Below are 19,833 nucleotides of genomic sequence, written 5' to 3'. Positions count from 1 at the left end.
TACTCCAATAATGTTGGCGCAGGTCTCCTCCCACTCTTTTAATTTCATTGGCGATTCAGATCCACCTGCAGTGGCTATGTTGTGGTTTGCAGACAGGATGCTTCTGACCCGGAGGCAGAGATCATCCCACCCCTTTTGGCACTCCCGGACAGTGCGGGTGGTGATGCCCACTGCACTCACTTTCAGGGCAACCTCTGCCCAGATTGCCTTCTTGCGGATAAGGGTCTCCCGACGCATGCCGCACGCAAATACTGCGTCGGCATTCGCTGCTAGGGTCTCTGTGAGCATTGTTAGCTCCTCAGTGGAAAACTTCTCCTTCCGCTGGCAGTCGGTTGTTTTTTTGATAGCCTTCGGCATTGCGAGGGTGTCCTTGTGGCTTTCCAATGGCGAAGTACTGAAAACAGGTCCAGGGGCAGAGGATGGCAATGGATTGTGTTTTTAAAGATGGCCGCCGTGCTCTTTCCCGTTCCTGTGCGATGACGCTATTACCGGTTCCGCTATTAACGGTGACCGCTAATTGCGGTGATCACTATTTGCGTGTAGAGTGAGGGCGGAAGTGCTATCAGCACTTTCAACGATGCCGGTAAAGGACTTTTAGGGGTCTTTTGCGGCAGGGCGGTAGGGTCATTACAGGCATGCCGCTATGCTCGTGTCCGCGTACTCGTAATGTTACGCTATTAGTGCCCTCTTGCCAAGGCGGACATGTTAATAGCGCCATGCCAGTAAATGTCAATTTGTACCGCACAACGTCTAATGAGGCCCAATATACGTTACTCCCTAACTTTTCCATTACAGGTTGCCCAGGTTGGGGGAGCTTCTGCCACTGTACATAATTAACCTACCTTTCATCCCTATTCTATGCTGTTACACCTCACTTAAAAATTCACATGCCTATTTAAAACTGTCTGTTTACGGGACTTAGGTTTAGTCACTCTAAGTTTCCTAGGGTCATCCAGACATGAACCCCTTGATCACTGTAGTCAGAGAGGCACAGCTCCACCTCACTGATGAGGCAAAAACAAGGCTGAAACATGTGCCTGGGGTTGCTGTTGGTACTCTTGTTCAGAAGATAATTGCCATAGCATTTTGGTGCTGGACTGCCCATGTGGGCGGTACAAAGACTGATATGCAAATGGATATTTCCCTTCTGTGACAGGTACAGTGAGCTAAAGTGTGGGGATATTTCCCTTCTGTGACAAGTACAGTGAGCTAAAGTGTGGCTGTGGGCTCTCGAGTGGATACCTTTCCAAATAACAGGACATTTATCCATGTTCATTCTCGCAGAGGGGCACCTATGATTATTTTTTGATTGTCTGCAGTTAGTGCATTTATTACTAAATTTAAGTATTTTGTGGTACCACATAGAGTGTATATATTTGCCATTATTTGAATAAGTATTGCCAAAGTAAAAAGTATTATTATTTAAATGTATATATATTGCTGAACCTTATTTTATATAAAGAAGCTGTGCAGTCACCTACCATAGTGTGTGGATATTCCTTTGTGGGACTTTGAGACTACCTGTACTTAAGAACCAGCCTGCATCACCTCCTGAAAGCTTAAGCCTTGATTGCTTGTTCATTGCTAACCATTGCGAGCCTTGGCTGGGGTGTTCAGTGCCTTTACCCTATCATAAAGAGGGCAGAAGTACAGATACCCCACTCCAGTCTTTACAGCTTCATTATGCGAAAAGGTGCAAATTGGCTCACTTTCACTGGAACCCCAGAATTTCCTCAACTGATCATTGAATGGAACAACCATAGTATTATTCCTAACTAACTCAATGAATGCTTGGTTTGGGCCTGGGACCACCTAGTCTGCAATTCAAAACAATTCAATATGAGGTTTTGAAATGTAATAGTCACTCAAAAGAAGCTCTACATGGGTCTTCGGAATGGAAGGGGAGCGTAACCTACAACCCTAAAGACTACTTTTTGTCCCTATAACAACCAGCATCTAGACAGCAGCCACTGGATCTGCTATAGTGGTATTTTTGTGTTGAAAGAACGACGCCAGCCTTTAATAATTCCAGAGAGCTGTTTAGGACCTTCAAGCAAATAATAGCACCTACTGTATTATTGTAGCACATAGAAGCAGTCGAAAGTTGCCATGAAACACTATATCAAACATGAAACCGTATTATTATTAGGAATTAGCAAGCCTCTGACTAAAATCACCTCCCGCCCATGCCCTCCTCCACTCCCCGTGGCACACCACTGGAGTTAGTGTCAACATGTTTCGGTACAAAATATCTCTCTTGCTTCCACTTTCCTGTCCCTGGCATCCTTTTTAGTTTTAATTAAAAAATGTAGTAGATCCTCATAAATACACATTCATATTTCTTCAGCTTTGACCATTGAAAGGATAGGCAGACTGCATAATTTGTGAAGTAACTTCCTATTTGATTTCAAAAAGGTTGTAGGAGCCCTGGTTCTGTAAATCTCAATGTATATAGTTCATGTTGGCATCACCCCCCTCATTCCAAATGCAAAACATCACAAGCATAAATGGTGCAATGACAGCACAAGATAAGCTGTTTATTATTGTGCTGTCCCTATTGAATATCAGAATTGCAGCTGCTTAAAAACTAACTTCATGGAACCAATATGAGAGGTAGAGCATCGGTAAAAACGGGTACACGACCAATCATATACACACACAGATATACACACGTGAACATACGACGCAAACATGCACACACACTGTGAAGAATTGGATTCTACTCTGAATGTGTACAACGATGAGGAGGGGCGAAAATGAGCACACAGTATTTACACTTCTACACACCAAAAGCTAACGCAATCATCAAGGTAAAGCAGACACAGCGATATACATTCCTTGCAATTTGTGGTAGTGTGGCCCGAGCGAAGGCCATGATCTTAATACAGTTCAAAATAAAGGGAATGTCCAATCAAGCACCTATACAATTAACTAAACTTTAATCAAACACACCATCTGCAAAATAAGTATCTGGAAAACACTGTACAAAATCCACACCTGTGGAAAGAACAGAGAAGATGCAGGGGTGATAGGCAATTTATTAACACCAAATATGATATATCTTTGGGTGAAAAAAGGTGCAACAGTGACCTAACTAGTCTCTAGGGCCCAAATGGACCAAGTGGGATGCTATTGGTCAACAGTACCTCGTTTCGGGTCTTTGTCGGGTTGACAGTGTAATATCTGGCTCAAGAAGTGATTTGAGGGCATCAAGGTCTGTTTGGGCATGGTGGATCATGTGGGCCCAAGCAGAAAGCTGGCCTCAAGCAGGTTCAAATGCGATATCTATGTCCGGCTCGAAGGTGGCTTACAAGCGATGCATGTAAGGATGTTCACCAGGCTCTCTTCAAAGTTTGGCTGTGTCAAGTTGGGTTGTAACCGCCAGGAAGGTTCGGTAAGTGACGCTCTAGGAGTTTTATTTGACGTGCAGAGGTTGTCAAAATGGTGATTCTTTTGCTCCGATGGGTGGCTTCAAGAAGCTGCAGTTTGAAGCACGAGTGGGGTGGAGTGGTGGTGTAACCCTTGGTCTGAGTCAGCAAGTGACCCTCAAGGAGTTCGAGTTGGATTACCTGCGTTGAGTGGTTGATTTGAGCCTAGCAGGTGTCGGGCTCAGCGAGGGCACGATGCAACGTCGAGCCTGCTTCATGTGAAAGCAGTTTGAAGGTTCACAGGAGTGCCTGACAGCATCATCAGGATCCTCGGCATTCATTGGCATCATATTCTCTTTGATGGCCGGCAGTCCCGTTTAAAGGCAGTGCAACGGGGTGCCTTAGACGATTTGGTGCTCCAGATGGTGCGAGAGCCAATTTAGGGGCTCAAGTACAGGGAAAATCCTTTCAGTGTCTGATCACCCACTTCTGGGAGATCCTGATGCAGAATGGCAGGATTTGGTCCACAGCAACATGTCACCCCGTACTGTGCCCTGGGAGTAGTTAGGGGACAGGGCTCTTCTCTGCCTTGTACTTCTCCTTCATCACCTCAGAGGTTGAGGCCTTTGGAACTGAATTATTTCATCTTCTATAACGCTTCAAACCTTTTATAATTCTTCAAACCAGAGACATATTCATTGCCCGTGCACTGTTGTCGCGGCACTATCCTCCAGGAAAGTACAACACTCCCAAAAGAGGTCCAGTGAATCCGTCTCAGGTGTTTTTCTAAAGTGAATCAAAGAAGTATTGGAAAACCTCATGTTTTAAAGGTAAACGTTCACAGGTGATTGGACTAAAGCTAGCCTGCCTTAGTGGTCCAATCCCTATTCTTGAAAGAAGTTGTCTTTGACCTGCTGACATGACACCCAAAGTGCTTTGCTCTGGAGTAAGTGGAGGAGTCCGGAAGAAGAAAGAGAGAGAGAGAGAGAGAGAGAGGCAGAGAGAAACAAAGTGGTGGAAGTCTCCTTCCACTAAACATAGTCCCACTGACTGCTCCAACCCTAATCCCTTCCCTTCTCACTGGTATGAAAGGCCTATAGAAATGCAACACCCTAGTATGAGGCTACGCCCTTCGATGTGTGTGCTCCTTTGATGCATGTATCCAGGGCAGCTGCTTGGTGGGTGGCTGTCTCTGATGGAGAACTTTGCCTACCATCACAAAAGGATTAAATAAGAGGCATAGGCATTCAGGTTCCTGTCCTGTCATTTGGCAGGTTCAGCCTGTCTGGTCAGAATACACATCACCTTCCATAGCAGAGCTGACTCAGAGGAGCGCGCACATGTGTGATATCAAATCGAATGTGACTGCCATGCACCAATGCCGAGAGTCAGGCATAGCTTTATTTTAGTGTTTATCCTTCCACCATCATGGGCTGCTTATGATCATCACAGTTTTGATACAAGGGGGCATATCTTAAAAGCAACCCCTGCAGTGCAGAGGCTTGGCTGTCACTGCAGCTGTCAAATGGACAACTGTGGCCTCTGAACCTGCTCTGTGCCACTGGTAGAGCAGCCTCTGCAAGTCAGGGTACTGATGCAGTAGGGCCGATATACATCCTATGCTTTTGGCATAGGGGTTATGAAAGGGGAATCTGATCAGTAGATTACCCTTTTGTAAATGGAATTTGCGCATCAATTGTTAATTAATACAAATCACTCACAAACACATACACACACACTCATTCACATATGAACACATGCACAAGTACACAGACACAAACATGCATACACACGCACACACGAGTTTTGATACAGAGTACTCCATGCAGCCATATATTATTCATATTTTTAGAAGAGCTGTTTAAATTAAGAATAGTGGCACACAATTTAAGTGTCCCAAAGTATAGCTCCGCCAGTACTTACTGAATTCTGCTCCTCAAACTACATTGTACTTCTCTCCTGGGAAGCAATAAGAATTCAAATGACAGAAAATATGTCTTGGGTGCTAAATTGGATATACAAGAAACGCTAGTAGGCTGTCTTTAATTCCCTGAAAGCAGCGCTTGGTTTAATGCAGCTTGTAATGCGTCCATGGCATTGCAGTGACAATGCAAGCCATCTCAGCCTCTTCCAGTGAAATAAAAGCTAATTGAAGGGAACTGTAGTACACATTAGCAGCAATTGGGACTCAATGCACAGCTTTATTTCTTTGATGCCCTGAGATATAATTATCAATTTTGTGGTTGCCTTTCATGGCAAACTGCACATGCTCTTTTGTACTCAATTAAATGCCATCTTGCACTGATGATACATAATATTACGGGACATTTCAAGGATGCTCTTTAAAAACTTCTGACTTGATCCTGGCAGAAATAAATGAACACAGAAAACACGTATCCCTTCTCTTGTCCATACCACACACTAGTTCAGGCACAAACTGGCTGCGTGATGTTTGGAGCGAGTGCAAATCTAAGGACACGCAAACGCATGCATGCACACACACACGCGCGCGCACGCACACACACACGTACACACACGCACATCCTCCTACACATCCTCTGTCACATTAAGGCCCATTAATTGTGGATGTCCCATTGGAGCCTTGTTATTGCACTGGAAATCTTGGAGTATTATTCGATGTGTGCATCCAAGATGAAAGAGTTTGTTTATTTTGTGTGTGAGGTTGGTGATGTCTGGGAGCAGCGCTGCCTTTTTGATACTGATTATAAAGTCCCCGCTAGCACTGGTTTCCAGAGGCCAGCACATTGATGTTTCATAAATAATATACACATAGTGGACTTCCAGCAGGAAATCTATGGTGAACATGCGTGTATATGTTTTGTTTTTCTCTGAAATGTGCACTACACACGCAGAGCTCTGGAACTTGTGGCACACATTTAGCAACGGAATATAATACACATGAATAATAAGGCTCTCCTCAAGTTGATGCAAATAAGAGTCATTGGAGTGGTTCATTTAGCCACAATTTTTAGAGGCTCGTCTTTTCTACACGGGGCTTCTCACTAATTCCAACTATCACTTTATACAAACCAAAATGCACACCTAATATATTGTACGGTTTGGAGGTGATATCTGCCAAATTAGAACAGTTCCTTAAGAAGTAATCTTTTTGAGAGCCACTCTGGGTGCCCTTAAATCTATATATAAGTGGCATCAGTAGGATGTGAATTTGGCTTGATTTCCTTAAATACCATACTAAATCTTAGAAGAAGCACTTTGTTTTTAAGAATTCTGAATGGTGAAGAGAGGAGCATTTGCTGCAATCTAAGGGAGGCTACATTACTTTATTATTATTTTGAATTAAATCAATTTAAGAAAAAACAATGAAGCTTTTCTTAATGAAATTGATTTTAATATTAATAAGGATTGAACTTTTTGTATTATCTTGAAGGATTTGAAGAAAAAGGCTCTGTTTTGGGATAAGGGAGCAAATGTTAAACATCTATGTGGGTTACACTTAACTAAAGCATATTCAAAGCATGTACCTATTTCAGGTTTAATTTAATCTTATATTAAGCGTTATCTTGATACATATCTGAGAGGCATTATCTAAAATTCAGATGTAATATGTTGGCCTCTTTAGAAGTGCAATGAGTGAGGTTGAAAACGCCATTCCAAGAACAGTGTTGTAGATTATGCACGAAACCTCGTTATTGAGGCTCTGGAACATCTATTAATGATCTGTCCTAGTAAACAAAATATTACATTTGCTAAGCTCAGAAAATATGTGGGTAACACGGAATTGAAATCCTCACAATACTTTGGATGAGTGGGCAACCCATTTCCCTTATCATTGCCTCAATACTTTCATGAAAAGACATAGATAGAATTTTGAAGCAAGATTTAAAGAGTGCATTTATTCAATTAATTTCTAAAAGTATTGGATGATATTTATAATCGTATTTTTGATAAGCAATTTAGTTATATTTTGTTTTTTCTCTGCCTTGCTCTTTCTACTTTTCATTTTCTTTGTTCAAAGGTTTTATTATAAACCAATTGTACACTTGTACACTGGATATATATATATATATATATATATATATATATATATATATATATATATATATATATATATATATATATATATATATATATATATATATATATATGCCAAAGTGCCCACTACCCACAACCCTGCCTAAGCCTAAGGTTCATAAATAGTACATAAAAGGCTTAGTATATATGTTTTAAGACTATGCCCAGACTTCTTGAATTTGTAATATGTGTATTTATATACTTCCAGGTTCAATCCTTAAAAGTATGTATATGGCCCTTTAAAATAATACATATTCTTCTGCTAAGTAGGTCATGCCCCTTCATGGTTGCAACCATTGTTTTCCTTCTTTAGGAACCCCCGGGCACCCTATTAGAAATCACATTTTCCTACTTTTAATAGTGAAAGTCGGGTCCAAAAATAAAAAATAATGGCTACAGGCCTGTAGGTAGCGCAGGTAATGATCCCCCAATTCAAATTAAATGCAGATTATAGAACTGACACTGTGCCCCGCTTAGCCTCACCCATTATGAAGCAACTTACTTTCTAACTTACGATTAGTTCTCAGGCCATATATAAACCCCCCTGGGCTAACTGGGATCCTATTCTTCCATGTAATAATGTCCCTGCAAAAACTTCTCCTGACAAAAATGTTTCGGTTTATGCTGACACATTATTACATTGAACAACCCATCATCATATATAATGTCACCACTGGCTTTTCTCAGCGACATTATGTATGGGGACATTATTACCTGATACCGATCCTATGGAACACACTGTCATCACACACGTAGGTTGCAAAGGTCACTTTCATTCCCTCTGCATCACACTGCCAATTACACCTTTTCGTGTCACGGGCCCTATGGATATGCCCTAAAACATTACATCGTTTTACAATGTGGAGAATAGATCTGAGCTAGTTCCCTCTAGGAATCGGCATGCGTGGTGCAGTGCCAGCCCTCCTCTGAGTAAACATTCCATTATGGCCCTGTCTCAGTGATCCCTTGTAGTAGAATGGTTCATCATGTACCTTTGGTGCATTGGGATTCAGAGTATAGTACAACCTGAGCGCTCTGCCAAGATTGTGATAGGACCACCTGACATTCTGGAAAGTGCACACTCTGACATCAGGACTTCCCGTTGTGAAGGCCAAGACAGATGCATGGTCCAATTCGCAACCTTGGAATCACATATTTGGACCACCTGTTTGCAGGCCAACCCAAGAGTAGCGCCCTGTTCTATATGACAAGCTGCCGCAGACAGTGGAATGCAACCTTGTTTACACCTGAGAATGTTGCACTGTCCTTCTAGTTCCAGTCCTTCCTCTATTTTCTTTGGTTCTATGGAGCGGCTTTATGCATTGTGGAAGGTTGCAGACCCCTTGCCAAAGAAAAGCAGTAGAATAAATCAATGAGAGAAATAATAATGATACGCTGAAAATAGGGATGAATGGGATCGCAATGTGAGAAGAGTTGGGTCTGGGAGGAACTTCCTTGACAAAAGAAAACAAGGAAGCGGGGGAAATCCATTTTTTTAAGTCCTTGACATGACACCATCCTATATGCCCTTTGTGTGAATTATTTTTCCTCAGCAGACGTTTGGCTAGGGTACAACGTTCATATTGGCACTGTGTAAATACTGGTTGCCAATATCTTTGACTGCACAGATGCACTGGAAATATGCTGACTCCGAAATGTTCGTCCAGATCCGGATTATCTGGACAAGGCCGCCAGCTCAGTGCAAATGGATGGTGCTGATATGAACTGTTTTACACAAAGGATTGTTCATCTACTAAGGAAGTTAGGGTGAAGGCCTAGGCCCCTAGCCTGAAGAGAATGCCATCGGAATTACTTCATCGCTGCCATATTTTACCCAGAACTGGTAAGTCAGGTGACACCCTTTTGAACATCAACATAAACGAGGGACTAATCTGCAGGGACAAAGAAAATTACTGTATTAGATGAGACAGTAATAATGGAACGGAAGGCCTTTTACGTTGTGGGATTAGTTGAAAAGGAGCTCATCTTGAAGGCAGGGCAGGCGGGTTGGATGGGTTGGGATTGGGTTAGGCTACAATGCTCTCTGTCTCGCAAGACCAACTCTAATAAATCTTTTTGCTCATCACATAAAGAGAAATTAAGACTATTCTTTTCTGATGTCATACGTAGACATCACTGCACTCCTTAAACCAATCCTCAACCACAGTCAATGGTAAAAATAATTAACATCACAACTGCAAAGTGTTAACATGTATCCTTTGCCCATTAGTGTTGTTCCATTCTGATGCTCCCATAACCCCTGGCCCGCACCAGATTCTTGTACCATCCAACATGTTTAATGCTCCACTCGCTCAACAATAGGACTGATTAGATCACTGTCTGACATTATGTGGGGAGGATAAATTTGAAGCACCAAATAAAGAAAATACTAAAAATACAGACTTGACCACAGTGCCTTTCTTGAACATATACATCTCTACGATGTGTGTATTATTGTTGTTGCATATGTGTGCTTCCACCAACCATCTAATATAATTACGAAGACATCCGCTGTCACCTGATGATCCTCTTGCTATAATGGGGGGCAATCATTTATTTTTCTTACTTGTTAAAGATTCAATATTTCTTGAATCCTGAACATAGTGATACAAACCCACAGCTATTGCCACATGTCCACAACTTAGCAACTGAAGGTCTATTGCAATAGAATGAAATTCAGGGAAATCTCATTAATGCGTACAGGTATGTCTGTCAGCTTTGCAAAATGGTTATGAGGCACGGTCTGTAACTTGGCCATTACCTTGATAGCTTCAAGATGTATCCCTCCTTTTCTTACTTGGAAAAGAGATATCTCTGTTCTGACATGGCGACTGGGTACCCTACCTCTAACACTTCTTATTAGTGAACCTGTTGAACCGTGACACCAGAGAGAGATGAGAGGGAGTAACATTATTAGGATCTGAGTTATAGTTAAAATCCTGGACAGAGAAAGTGTGTCAACTTGTGAGGTCAAGCTAAAACCCAACACCAGTGTGCAAAGTCTCAAATCAGCTGTTGATAATTCTAAGACCATTGGCATTTTAAAGCTACATTATAATTGCATCTTCTAGAAAGTGGAGATCATGGCAGGATTGCTGGTTGGAGTCTGCCTTTAGGACATTATTATGCACATTCCCTGGAAGATCAAGCGTTGGGTTCTAAAGTGTGGGGTGCTGTTTCATGTGGCATCGTTGATAATGCAATTCTAGAGCAGGTTTGCTAGCAGATCCCCATTGTTATGTCATCCAGGGCTACACCTGAGATCCACCGCGATCCCTCCACTCTTCCAGAAGTGATATTTCTCAGCCTCTATTGCATCACGCTCATGCATACTTTACCTAAGGAATCGTCTGCTGTCCTAAGAGTTTCAGAGATCCACCATGAAAGTCTAATAGTAATATAGATTTTCCCCCAAACCAGTGTATCTCTGCTTTCAGTAATTTAGTGAAAGTCTAGCTGTGCCCTTCCGTGTCATGCTCTTAAGTCATTACACCTCCTATCATATGTACGTGAGGCACGTCAGCAATTTTTCAGGTATCTCAACAGTGTCGAGAATCCTTAATTCTTATCCCACAATCAGTCAACCAGATAACATTTTGAAGTGAGAGTATTATTTTACTCCTTACTTTTTAATGTTTAATGTAGAAAAGTCCCATTTGGAACAGGAGTATTTTATAAGTGAGTAAAAATATGTTTTAGCTGTAAAATAGAAATGTTTCGTAATACATCTTTGCGTCAAGTTATTCATGCACATCAAAAAGATACATCTGTACCTCTTTAGATCAGGCAGCAAGACCAGAAGACTTTATTCCTGTATCATTAAGTGTACTACTGGTCCAAACATATTAATGGAGCTGAGCGGATGAAAACAGGGGACAGCATTTTATGGGTCCGGTTTCTATTTTTATTGGGAGTATTTTTACTCCCTATTTGTATTTTCTGGGAGTATTTGCCTATTTTTAAGGAGTAAAAGTAGCCAATACACCCCTTACCTGTAGGGCTGCCCACAGCAGTCTATCTGCTGTCAGATGATGGATGTTTAGAAAAGCTATGCATATGTGTGGACACCTGCGTGAAGTGGCACATCTGTGTCTGCTCCTAAAGGGTGCAGTGAGATGCCTAGTCTTCTGTTATGGACAGAGGACGAGGGAAAGGCTTTGAAAATTGAAGGAAAGCAGAGTAAGAAGTGATAGGGTGGAAAGGTTTAGGGAAAACCTAAGAGAACAAGAGGAAGGCAGGCATAGGACAGATAAAGTGAGTTATTTTGGATGAAACCGAAGATGGTGCCAGAAATAGGAGCCCATTTTCATTAAACCCCAAAGACAAGAATGGAATGAAAAACACACGGGGAATGAGAGTGATTTTGGGGATACATAGAGAAGGAAAACTATACTTAAATGATGAATTTCCCAGAGTACATGACCATTAAAAAATCATCAAACTGCTAAGGATGCATGTATGGGATTTAACTAGCACACATCTAACTGGGAAGAGAGTGCTGTGCATAGGGGATGCATCCAGATGTGTACACATAGGGTGCAGGGGTGCAGAGGAGCTGGGATGGATAGGCAGAGCGGGGGATGGGGATAGGGCCATAAAAGCATCCAACCATCAGGCCAAGGAAAGGTTGGACTTTCCGTCATTCATCAAGCATTGCCCGTTTCATTTTATTTGATAAATGGGGGCAGTCCTCCCTAAAGACATTTCAAAGAGCATCAAACCTCATGCACTGGACAAGAACAAGACAACCAACCACAATAGAACGTGAATGCAACACAAGCCACACTGTGTGTTTTGTCTGCGTGCCTTTGCATGAATTACCCCTCTATGAAGCCCAAGGGGATGTCACCCGATGGTGCAAGCACTTAGAGTGGGGCAAAGCTTCACAAGGAGACCCTCCCCTCGTACTACTAGATCTACCAACAACCCAAGCCTAGTGGTACCTAGATACAACCTAAAATGTGTAGGTGGTTCCAGCTTCCTGGTCATGGCCTCCCAACTATGGAACACACTCCCACCGGACATCAAATCCATCCAAGTATTTTCAAAATTCAGGAGTAGTGTTATCGCCTGGCTACTTAATAAGAATTAACGTAATTCCTTCCTGTACTTTGTATCCCTGACTACTCTGCGAACGTACATGTATGCTTGTATCTATTATGCGTTCATGACTGAATTCAAGCTTGTACTATGTAGTATCTGAATTCTTGCTCTATACTATGTATCATATGTACTATGTATCTGACTGAATGCATGCTTGTACTATGTATTACCTGAATTCTTTCTTTATACTATGTATTATATGCATTTTGTGTCTGAAATGTAACATGTAACCATCTTCTTACTCACTAGCGCCCAGATACCCCTGGGTCAGGTGCGCTATACAAGTAAAATAAACAGACAAACAAACAAACAAACAAGTAAACACATAACTGCCTCAGAACATATGCAGATAGATTGATCATGGCAGAAGTGGTCTTACGTGGAGAATGCGTTGTTCTGCTTCTCGCAGCGGATGCCCTTACAGTTGTTGGGCTCCTCCGAGGCACTGGTCTCATAGTAGAAGTAGAGCTGGTTGAGCCCGTTGGCGAAGGCGAGGAGAACCAGGCAGTAGATGAAGAGGAACTTGAGGATGTCCAGCAGCATGCGTCCCAGAGAGATCTGCAGGGGGCCCAGGTGAGAGTTGGCTGTGAACAATGAGATGAGGCGGAGGGAGCTTAGGATGTTGGATATTGCAAAGAGGGCTTCAGCGATCAGGGTGGGGTGCCACATCTCCCATTCCTCTCTCGGCCGCGAGCCGTTATACTGAGGAAAGAAACACACATTTTATGTTGCAAATGTCCAAACATAAGTTAACACACAAATCCTTAGAAACTAAACTTGAAATTGTATTTTACTAACAGATGTACATCGCAAAAGCGTTGGCGCACATGGTTTCGTTAAGCATGATCCGGCCCACTTCATCTGTTGGAGAACTGTAAAAATGTAATCCTAGGATATTTAATTTTACACTAACCTTTACATACGAATACCATATATGGTTGCAAGGGAGCGACTTGGTATTCTAGCGGTGTCCAGTCAAAGGATCTAAAACAAAAGGATCGAATAAAATAGGGTCGAGTCAATAGGACCGAAAAAAAAGGGTCGAATGCCTTTTTTTAAATGTATATTTATTTTTGGGTTTCCGTGTAGGAAAAAAAAGTGTTTTTTACAGCAAAAACGTGGTTTTGGAAAAAAAAATAATAATAATAATTCGACCCTTTTGTTTTCGGTCCGTTTGATTCGACCTTATTGCATTTCGATCCTTTTGATTCAATCCTTTGACCTATAACCATTCTAGCTATGCTTCTGAGATCTGTCTGTACTCTAGGTCTAGCAAGGCTGAGCATTCTATTGAGAGACCTTGTAGGGTTCATACATGTTGAGCTGGGCTGAATTAGGAATTTCACTTTTCTTGCCAGTGGAACAACAATTTGAATTAAATGTGATTGATAGTGAGCAACACTCCTTGGACTTGCTGCTGAATTGGGTTTTTTTTCTCCACAGTTAACACTCCTTGTGCCTTGCTCTCGGTGGGGCATATACAAGTGTGTATCACTCACAAAGCTTCAACCTGGTATAAACAGACCACTGATCTAAAAGAGCACCGCAGAGATACCTGTAGCATCACAACTGCAAATGGTGCCTGGTTCTTCTGTTTCCTGCCGTAGCTTGACCATCAGTCCTGCCACCACCACTTGGCTCACGCTTGACGAGCCAGGTGCCGTACCTTGACCGAATTGCAGCAGTCATGGCTGTAGCGGCTCCTGCACTTCCGCTCCTCACCTCCCTGTACTCTTCCTAGGAGAGGCAGGTTCCTGACGGCTAGGGTCACATGTATGGAATTTAAATTGCAATCTTTTTGTTGGCATATTGTTGTCGTCTACTCTTTTTGGTTATGGACGGTTACTATTTGCTTGCTTTCCGTACCGTATATTGTATAGTTTGCAACTTACCACTTGTTGGACCCACTGCATTATACACTGATCCAGTGCGCTCTCCCTCTTGCTGTCCTCTGTTTCCCATTCCCTCGCACACTTTCTCTGCACTCTCTTTCTGTCTCACTGTCACTGTATACAATGATCCAATGAGCCCTCTTGCTGTTGCGCTCTTTTTCTCAGTGCCTCACACACTTCCTCTGTGCTCTCTTTCTCTCTTGTTGTCACTCTGTCTACAATGATCCAGTGTGCTCTCCCTCTTGCTGTCATGCTCTGTTTCTCATTACCTTGCACACTTTCTCTGCGCTCTCTTTCTCTCTTGCTGTCACTTTGTCTACAATGATCCAGTGCTCTCCCTCTTGCTGTTGTGCTCTGTTTCTCATTCCCTTGCACACCTCCTCTGCACTCTCTTTCTCTCTTGCTGTCACTTTGTCTACAATGATCCAGTGCTCTCCCTCTTGCTGTTGCGCTCTTTTTCTCAGTGCCTCACACACTTCCTCTGTGCTCTCTTTCTCTCTCGCTGTCACTCTGTCTACAATGATCCAGTGCGCTCTCCCTCTTGCTGTCGTGCTCTGTTTCTCATTCCCTCGCACACTTTCTCTGCGCTCTCTTTCTCTCTTGCTGTCACTTTGTCTACAATGATCCAGTGCTCTCCCTCTTGCTGTTGTGCTCTGTTTCTCATTCCCTTGCACACCTCCTCTGCACTCTCTTTCTCTCTTGCTGTCACTTTGTCTACAATGATCCAGTGCTCTCCCTCTTGCTGTCACACTGTTTCTCATTCCCTTGCACACTTTCTCTGCGCTCTCTTTCCCTCTCGCTATCACTCTGTCTACAATGATCCAGTGGGCTCTTCCTCTTGCTATCCCACTCTGTTTCTCATTCCCTTGCACACTTTCTCTGCACTCTCTTTCTCTCTCACTGTCACTTTGTCTACAATGGTCCAGTGCTCTCCCTCTTGCTGTCGCGCTCTGTTTCTCATTCCCTCGCACACTTTCTCTGCGCTCTCTTTCTCTCTTGCTGTCACTTTGTCTACAATGATCCAGTGGGGTCCTCCTCATGCTGCCATGCTCTGTTTCTTATTCCCTTGCACACTTTCTCTGCGCTCTCTTTCTCTCTTGCTGTCACTCTGCCTACAATGATCCAGTGTGCTATCCCTGTTGCTGTCGTGCTCTGTTTCTCATTCCCCCACATACTTTCTCTGCGCTCTCGTTCTCTCTCGCTGTCACTCTGTCTACAATCAACCAGTGAACTCTCCCTCTCGCTGTCATGCTCTGTTTCTCATTCCCTTGCACACTTTCTCTGGGCTCTCTTTCTCTCTTGCTGTCACTCTGTCTACAATGATCCAGTGCGCTCTCCCTCTTGCTGTCACGCTCTGTTTCTCATTCCCTTGCAAACTTTCTCTGCGCTCTCTTTCTCCATCGCTATCACTCTGTCTACAATGATCCAGTGCGCTCTCCCTCTTGCTATCCCGCTATGTTTCTCATTCCATCGCACATTTTCTCTGAGCTCTCTTTCTCTCTCGCTGTCACTTTGTCTGCAATGATCCAGTGGGCTCTTCCGCTTGCGCCCTATTTCTCATTCCCTCGCACACTTTCTCTGCGCTCTCTTTCTCTCTTGCTGTCACTTTGTCTACAATGATCCAGTGCTCTCCCTCTTGCCTTGCTGTTGTGCTCTGTTTCTCATTCCCTTGCACACCTCCTCTGCACTCTCTTTCTCTCTTGCTGTCACTTTGTCTACAATGATCCAGTGCTCTCCCTCTTGCTGTCGCACTGTTTCTCATTCCCTTGCACACTTTCTCTGCGCTCTCTTTCCCTCTCGCTATCACTCTGTCTACAATGATCCAGTGGGCTCTTCCTCTTGCTATCCCACTCTGTTTCTCATTCCCTTGCACACTTTCTCTGCACTCTCTTTCTCTCTCACTGTCACTTTGTCTACAATGGTCCAGTGCTCTCCCTCTTGCTGTCGCGCTCTGTTTCTCATTCCCTCGCACACTTTCTCTGCGCTCTCTTTCTCTCTTGCTGTCACTTTGTCTACAATGATCCAGTGCACTATCCCTATTGCTGTCATTCTCTGTTTCTCATTCCCCCACAAACTTTCTCTGCGCTCTCTTTCTCTCTCGCTGTCACTCTGTCTACAATGATCCAGTGCACTCTCCCTCTTGCTGTTGTGCTCTGTTTCTCATTCCCTTGCACACTTTCTCTGCGTTCTCTTTCTCTCTTGCTGTCACTTTGTCTACAATGATCCAGTGCTCCCCCTCTTGCTGTCACACTCTGTTTCTCATTCCCTGGCACACTTCCGCTGCGCTCTCTTTCTCTCTCGCTGTCACTTTCTTTACAATGATCCAGTGGTCTCTCCCTCTTTCTGTCCTCTGTTTCTCATTCCCTCGCACACTTTTTCTGTGCTACCTTTCTCTCTTGCTGTCACTCTGCCTACAATGATCCAGTGCTCTCGCTCTTGCTGTCGCACTGTTTCTCATTCTCTTGCACACTTTCTCTGCAATCTCTTTCTCTCTCGCTATCACTCTGTCTACAATGATCCAGTGCGCTCTCCCTCTTGCTATACCACTCTGTTTCTCATTTCGTTGCACACTTTCTCTGCACTCTCTTTCTCTCTCACTGTCACTTTGTCTACAATGGTCCAGTGCTCTCCCTCTTGCTGTCGCGCTCTGTTTCTCATTCCCTCGCACACTTTCTCTGTGCTCTCTTTCTCTCTCACTGTCACTTTGTCTCCAATGATCCAGTGGGGTCTTCCTCTTGCTGTCACGCTCTGTTTCTTATTCCCTTGCACACTTTCTCTGGGCTCTCTTTCTCTCTTGCTGTCACTCTGTCTACAATGATCCAGTGCGCTCTCCCTCTTGCTGTCACGCTCTGTTTCTCATTCCCTTGCAAACTTTCTCTGCGCTCTCTTTCTCTCTCGCTATCACTCTGTCTACAATGATCCAGTGCGCGCTCCCTCTTGCTATCCCGCTATGTTTCTCATTCCATCGCACATTTTCTCTGAGCTCTCTTTCTCTCTCGCTGTCACTTTGTCTGCAATGATCCAGTGGGCTCTTCCGCTTGCGCCCTGTTTCTCATTCCCTCGCACACTTTCTCTGCGCTCTCTTTCTCTCTTGCTGTCACTTTGTCTACAATGATCCAGTGCTCTCCCTCTTGCTGTTGTGCTCTGTTTCTCATTCCCTTGCACACCTCCTCTGTACTCTCTTTCTCTCTTGCTGTCACTTTGTCTACAATGATCCAGTGGGGTCTTCCTCTTGCTGTCACGCTCTGTTTCTTATTCCCTTGCACACTTTCTCTGCGCTCTCCTTCTCTCTTGCTGTCATTCTGCCTACAATGATCCAGTGCACTATCCCTGTTTCTGTCATGCTCTGTTTCTCATTCCCCCACATACTTTCTCTGCGCTCTCTTTCTCTCTCACTGTCACTCTGTCTACAATGATCCAGTTCACTCTCCCTCTTGCTGTCGCGCTCTGTTTCTCATTCCCGTGCACACTTTTTCTGCGCTCTCTTTCTCTCTTGCTGTCACTTTGTCTACAGTGATTCAGTGCTCTCCCTCTTGCTGTCACACTCTGTTGCTCATTCCCTCGCACACTTCTGCTGCGCTCTCTTTCTCTTTCGCTGTCACTTTCTTTACAATGATCCATTGGTCTCCTCCTCTTACTGTCCTCTGTTTCTCATTCCCTCGCACAATTTTTCTGTGCTACCTTTCTCTCTCGCTGTCACTCTGCCTACAATGATCCAGTGCGCTCTCCCTCTTGCTGTCACGCTCTGTTTCTCATTCCATTGCACACTTTCTCTGCGCTCTCTTTCTCTCTCACTGTCACTCTGCCTACAATGATCCAGTGCGCTCTCCCTCTTGCTATCCCGCTCTGTTTCTCATTCCCTCGCACACTTTCTCTACACTCTCTTTCTCTCTCATTGTCACTTTGTCTACAATGGTCCAGTGCTCTCCCTCTTGCTGTCGCGCTCTGTTTCTCATTCCCTCACACACTTTCTCTGCGCTCTCTCTGTCACTTTGTCTACAATGATCCAATGGGCTCTTCCTCTGGCTGTCACGCTCTGTTTCTTATTCCCTTGCACACTTTCTCTGCGCTCTCTTTCTCTCTTGCTGTCACTCTGCCTACAAGGATCCAGTGCACTCTCCCTCTTGCTGTCACGCTCTGTTTCTCATTCCCCCACATACTTTCTCTGCGCTATCTTTCTCTCTTGCTGTCACTCTGCCTACAATGATCCAGTGCACTCTCCCTGTTCTGTCGCGCTCTGTTTCTCATTCCCCAACATAATTTCTCTGCGCTATCTTTCTCTCTCGCTGTCACTCTGTCTACAATGATCCAGTGCACTCTCCCTTTTGCTGTCGCGCTCTGTTTCTCATTACCTCACACACTTTCTCTGCGCTCTCTTTCTCTCTCGCTGTCACTTTGTCTACAATGATCCAGTGGGGTCTTCCTCTTGCTGTCATGCTCTGTTTCTTATTCCCTTGCACACTTTCTCTGCGCTCTCTTTCTCTCTCACTGTCACTCTGTCTACAATTATCCAGTGCACTCTGCCTCTTGCTGTCGTGCTCTGTTTCTCATTTCATCGCACACTTTCTCTGAGCTCTCTTTCTCTCTCGCTGTCACTTTGTCTGCAATGATCCAGTGGGCTCTTCCTCTTGCGCCCTGTTTCTCATTCCCTCGCACACTTTCTTTGCACTCTCTTTCTCTCTCGCTATCACTCTGTCTACAATGATCCAGTGCGCTCTCCCTCTTGCTGTCACGCTCTGTTTCTCATTCCCTTGCAAACTTTCTCTGCGCTCTCTTTCTCTCTCATTATCACTTTGTCTACAATGATCCAGTGCGCTCTCCCTCTTGCTATCCCGCTCTGTTTCTCATTCCATTACACACTTTCTCTGAGCTCTCTTTCTCTCTCGCTGTCACTTTGTCTGCAATGATCCAGTGGGCTCTTCCACTTGCGCCCTGTTTCTCATTCCCTTGCACACTTACTTTGCACTCTCTTTCTCTCTCACTGTCACTTTGTCTACAATGGTCCAGTGCTCTCCCTCTTGCTGTCGCGCTCTGTTTCTCATTCCCTCACACACTTATTCTGCGCTCTCTCTGTCACCTTGTCTACAATGATCCAGGGGGCTCTTCCTCTTGCTGTCACGCTCTGTTTCTTATTCCCTTGCACACTTTCTCTGCGCTCTCTTTCTCTCTTGCTGTCACTCTGCCTACAATGATCCAGTGCACTCTCCCTGTTGCTGTCGCGCACTGTTTCTCATTCCCCCACATACTTTCTCTGAGCTGTCTTTCTCTCTCGCTGTCACTCTGTCTACAATGATCCAGTGCGCTCTCCCTCTTGCTATACCGCTCTGTTTCTCATTCTGTTGCACACTTTCTCTGCACTCTCTTTCTCTCTCACTGTCACTTTGTCTACAATGGTCCAGTGCTCTCCCTCTTGC

The 19,833-nt window shown here is 44.0% G+C and overlaps 1 protein-coding gene across 1 annotated transcript in view; it reads right to left on the bottom strand.

Annotated features, from left to right (window-relative positions):
* The window catches only part of TRPC5 (transient receptor potential cation channel subfamily C member 5), a 1,352,993-nt gene that overhangs the window by 263,687 nt on the left and 1,069,473 nt on the right, over positions 1 to 19,833 (bottom strand). Inside the window, exon 6 of the mRNA XM_069612595.1 lies at positions 12,907 to 13,229. Within this exon, the coding sequence (XP_069468696.1) occupies positions 12,907 to 13,229 (323 nt within the window). The remainder of the gene's footprint in view (positions 1 to 12,906; positions 13,230 to 19,833) is intronic.

The sequence above is a fragment of the Ambystoma mexicanum genome, chromosome 5p (genome assembly GCF_040938575.1).
Source record: "Ambystoma mexicanum isolate Mex_15411 chromosome 5p, UKY_AmexF1_1, whole genome shotgun sequence".
In the NCBI taxonomy this organism is placed as follows: domain Eukaryota; kingdom Metazoa; phylum Chordata; class Amphibia; order Caudata; family Ambystomatidae; genus Ambystoma; species Ambystoma mexicanum.
This window is presented reverse-complemented; position numbering and strand designations above follow the sequence as displayed.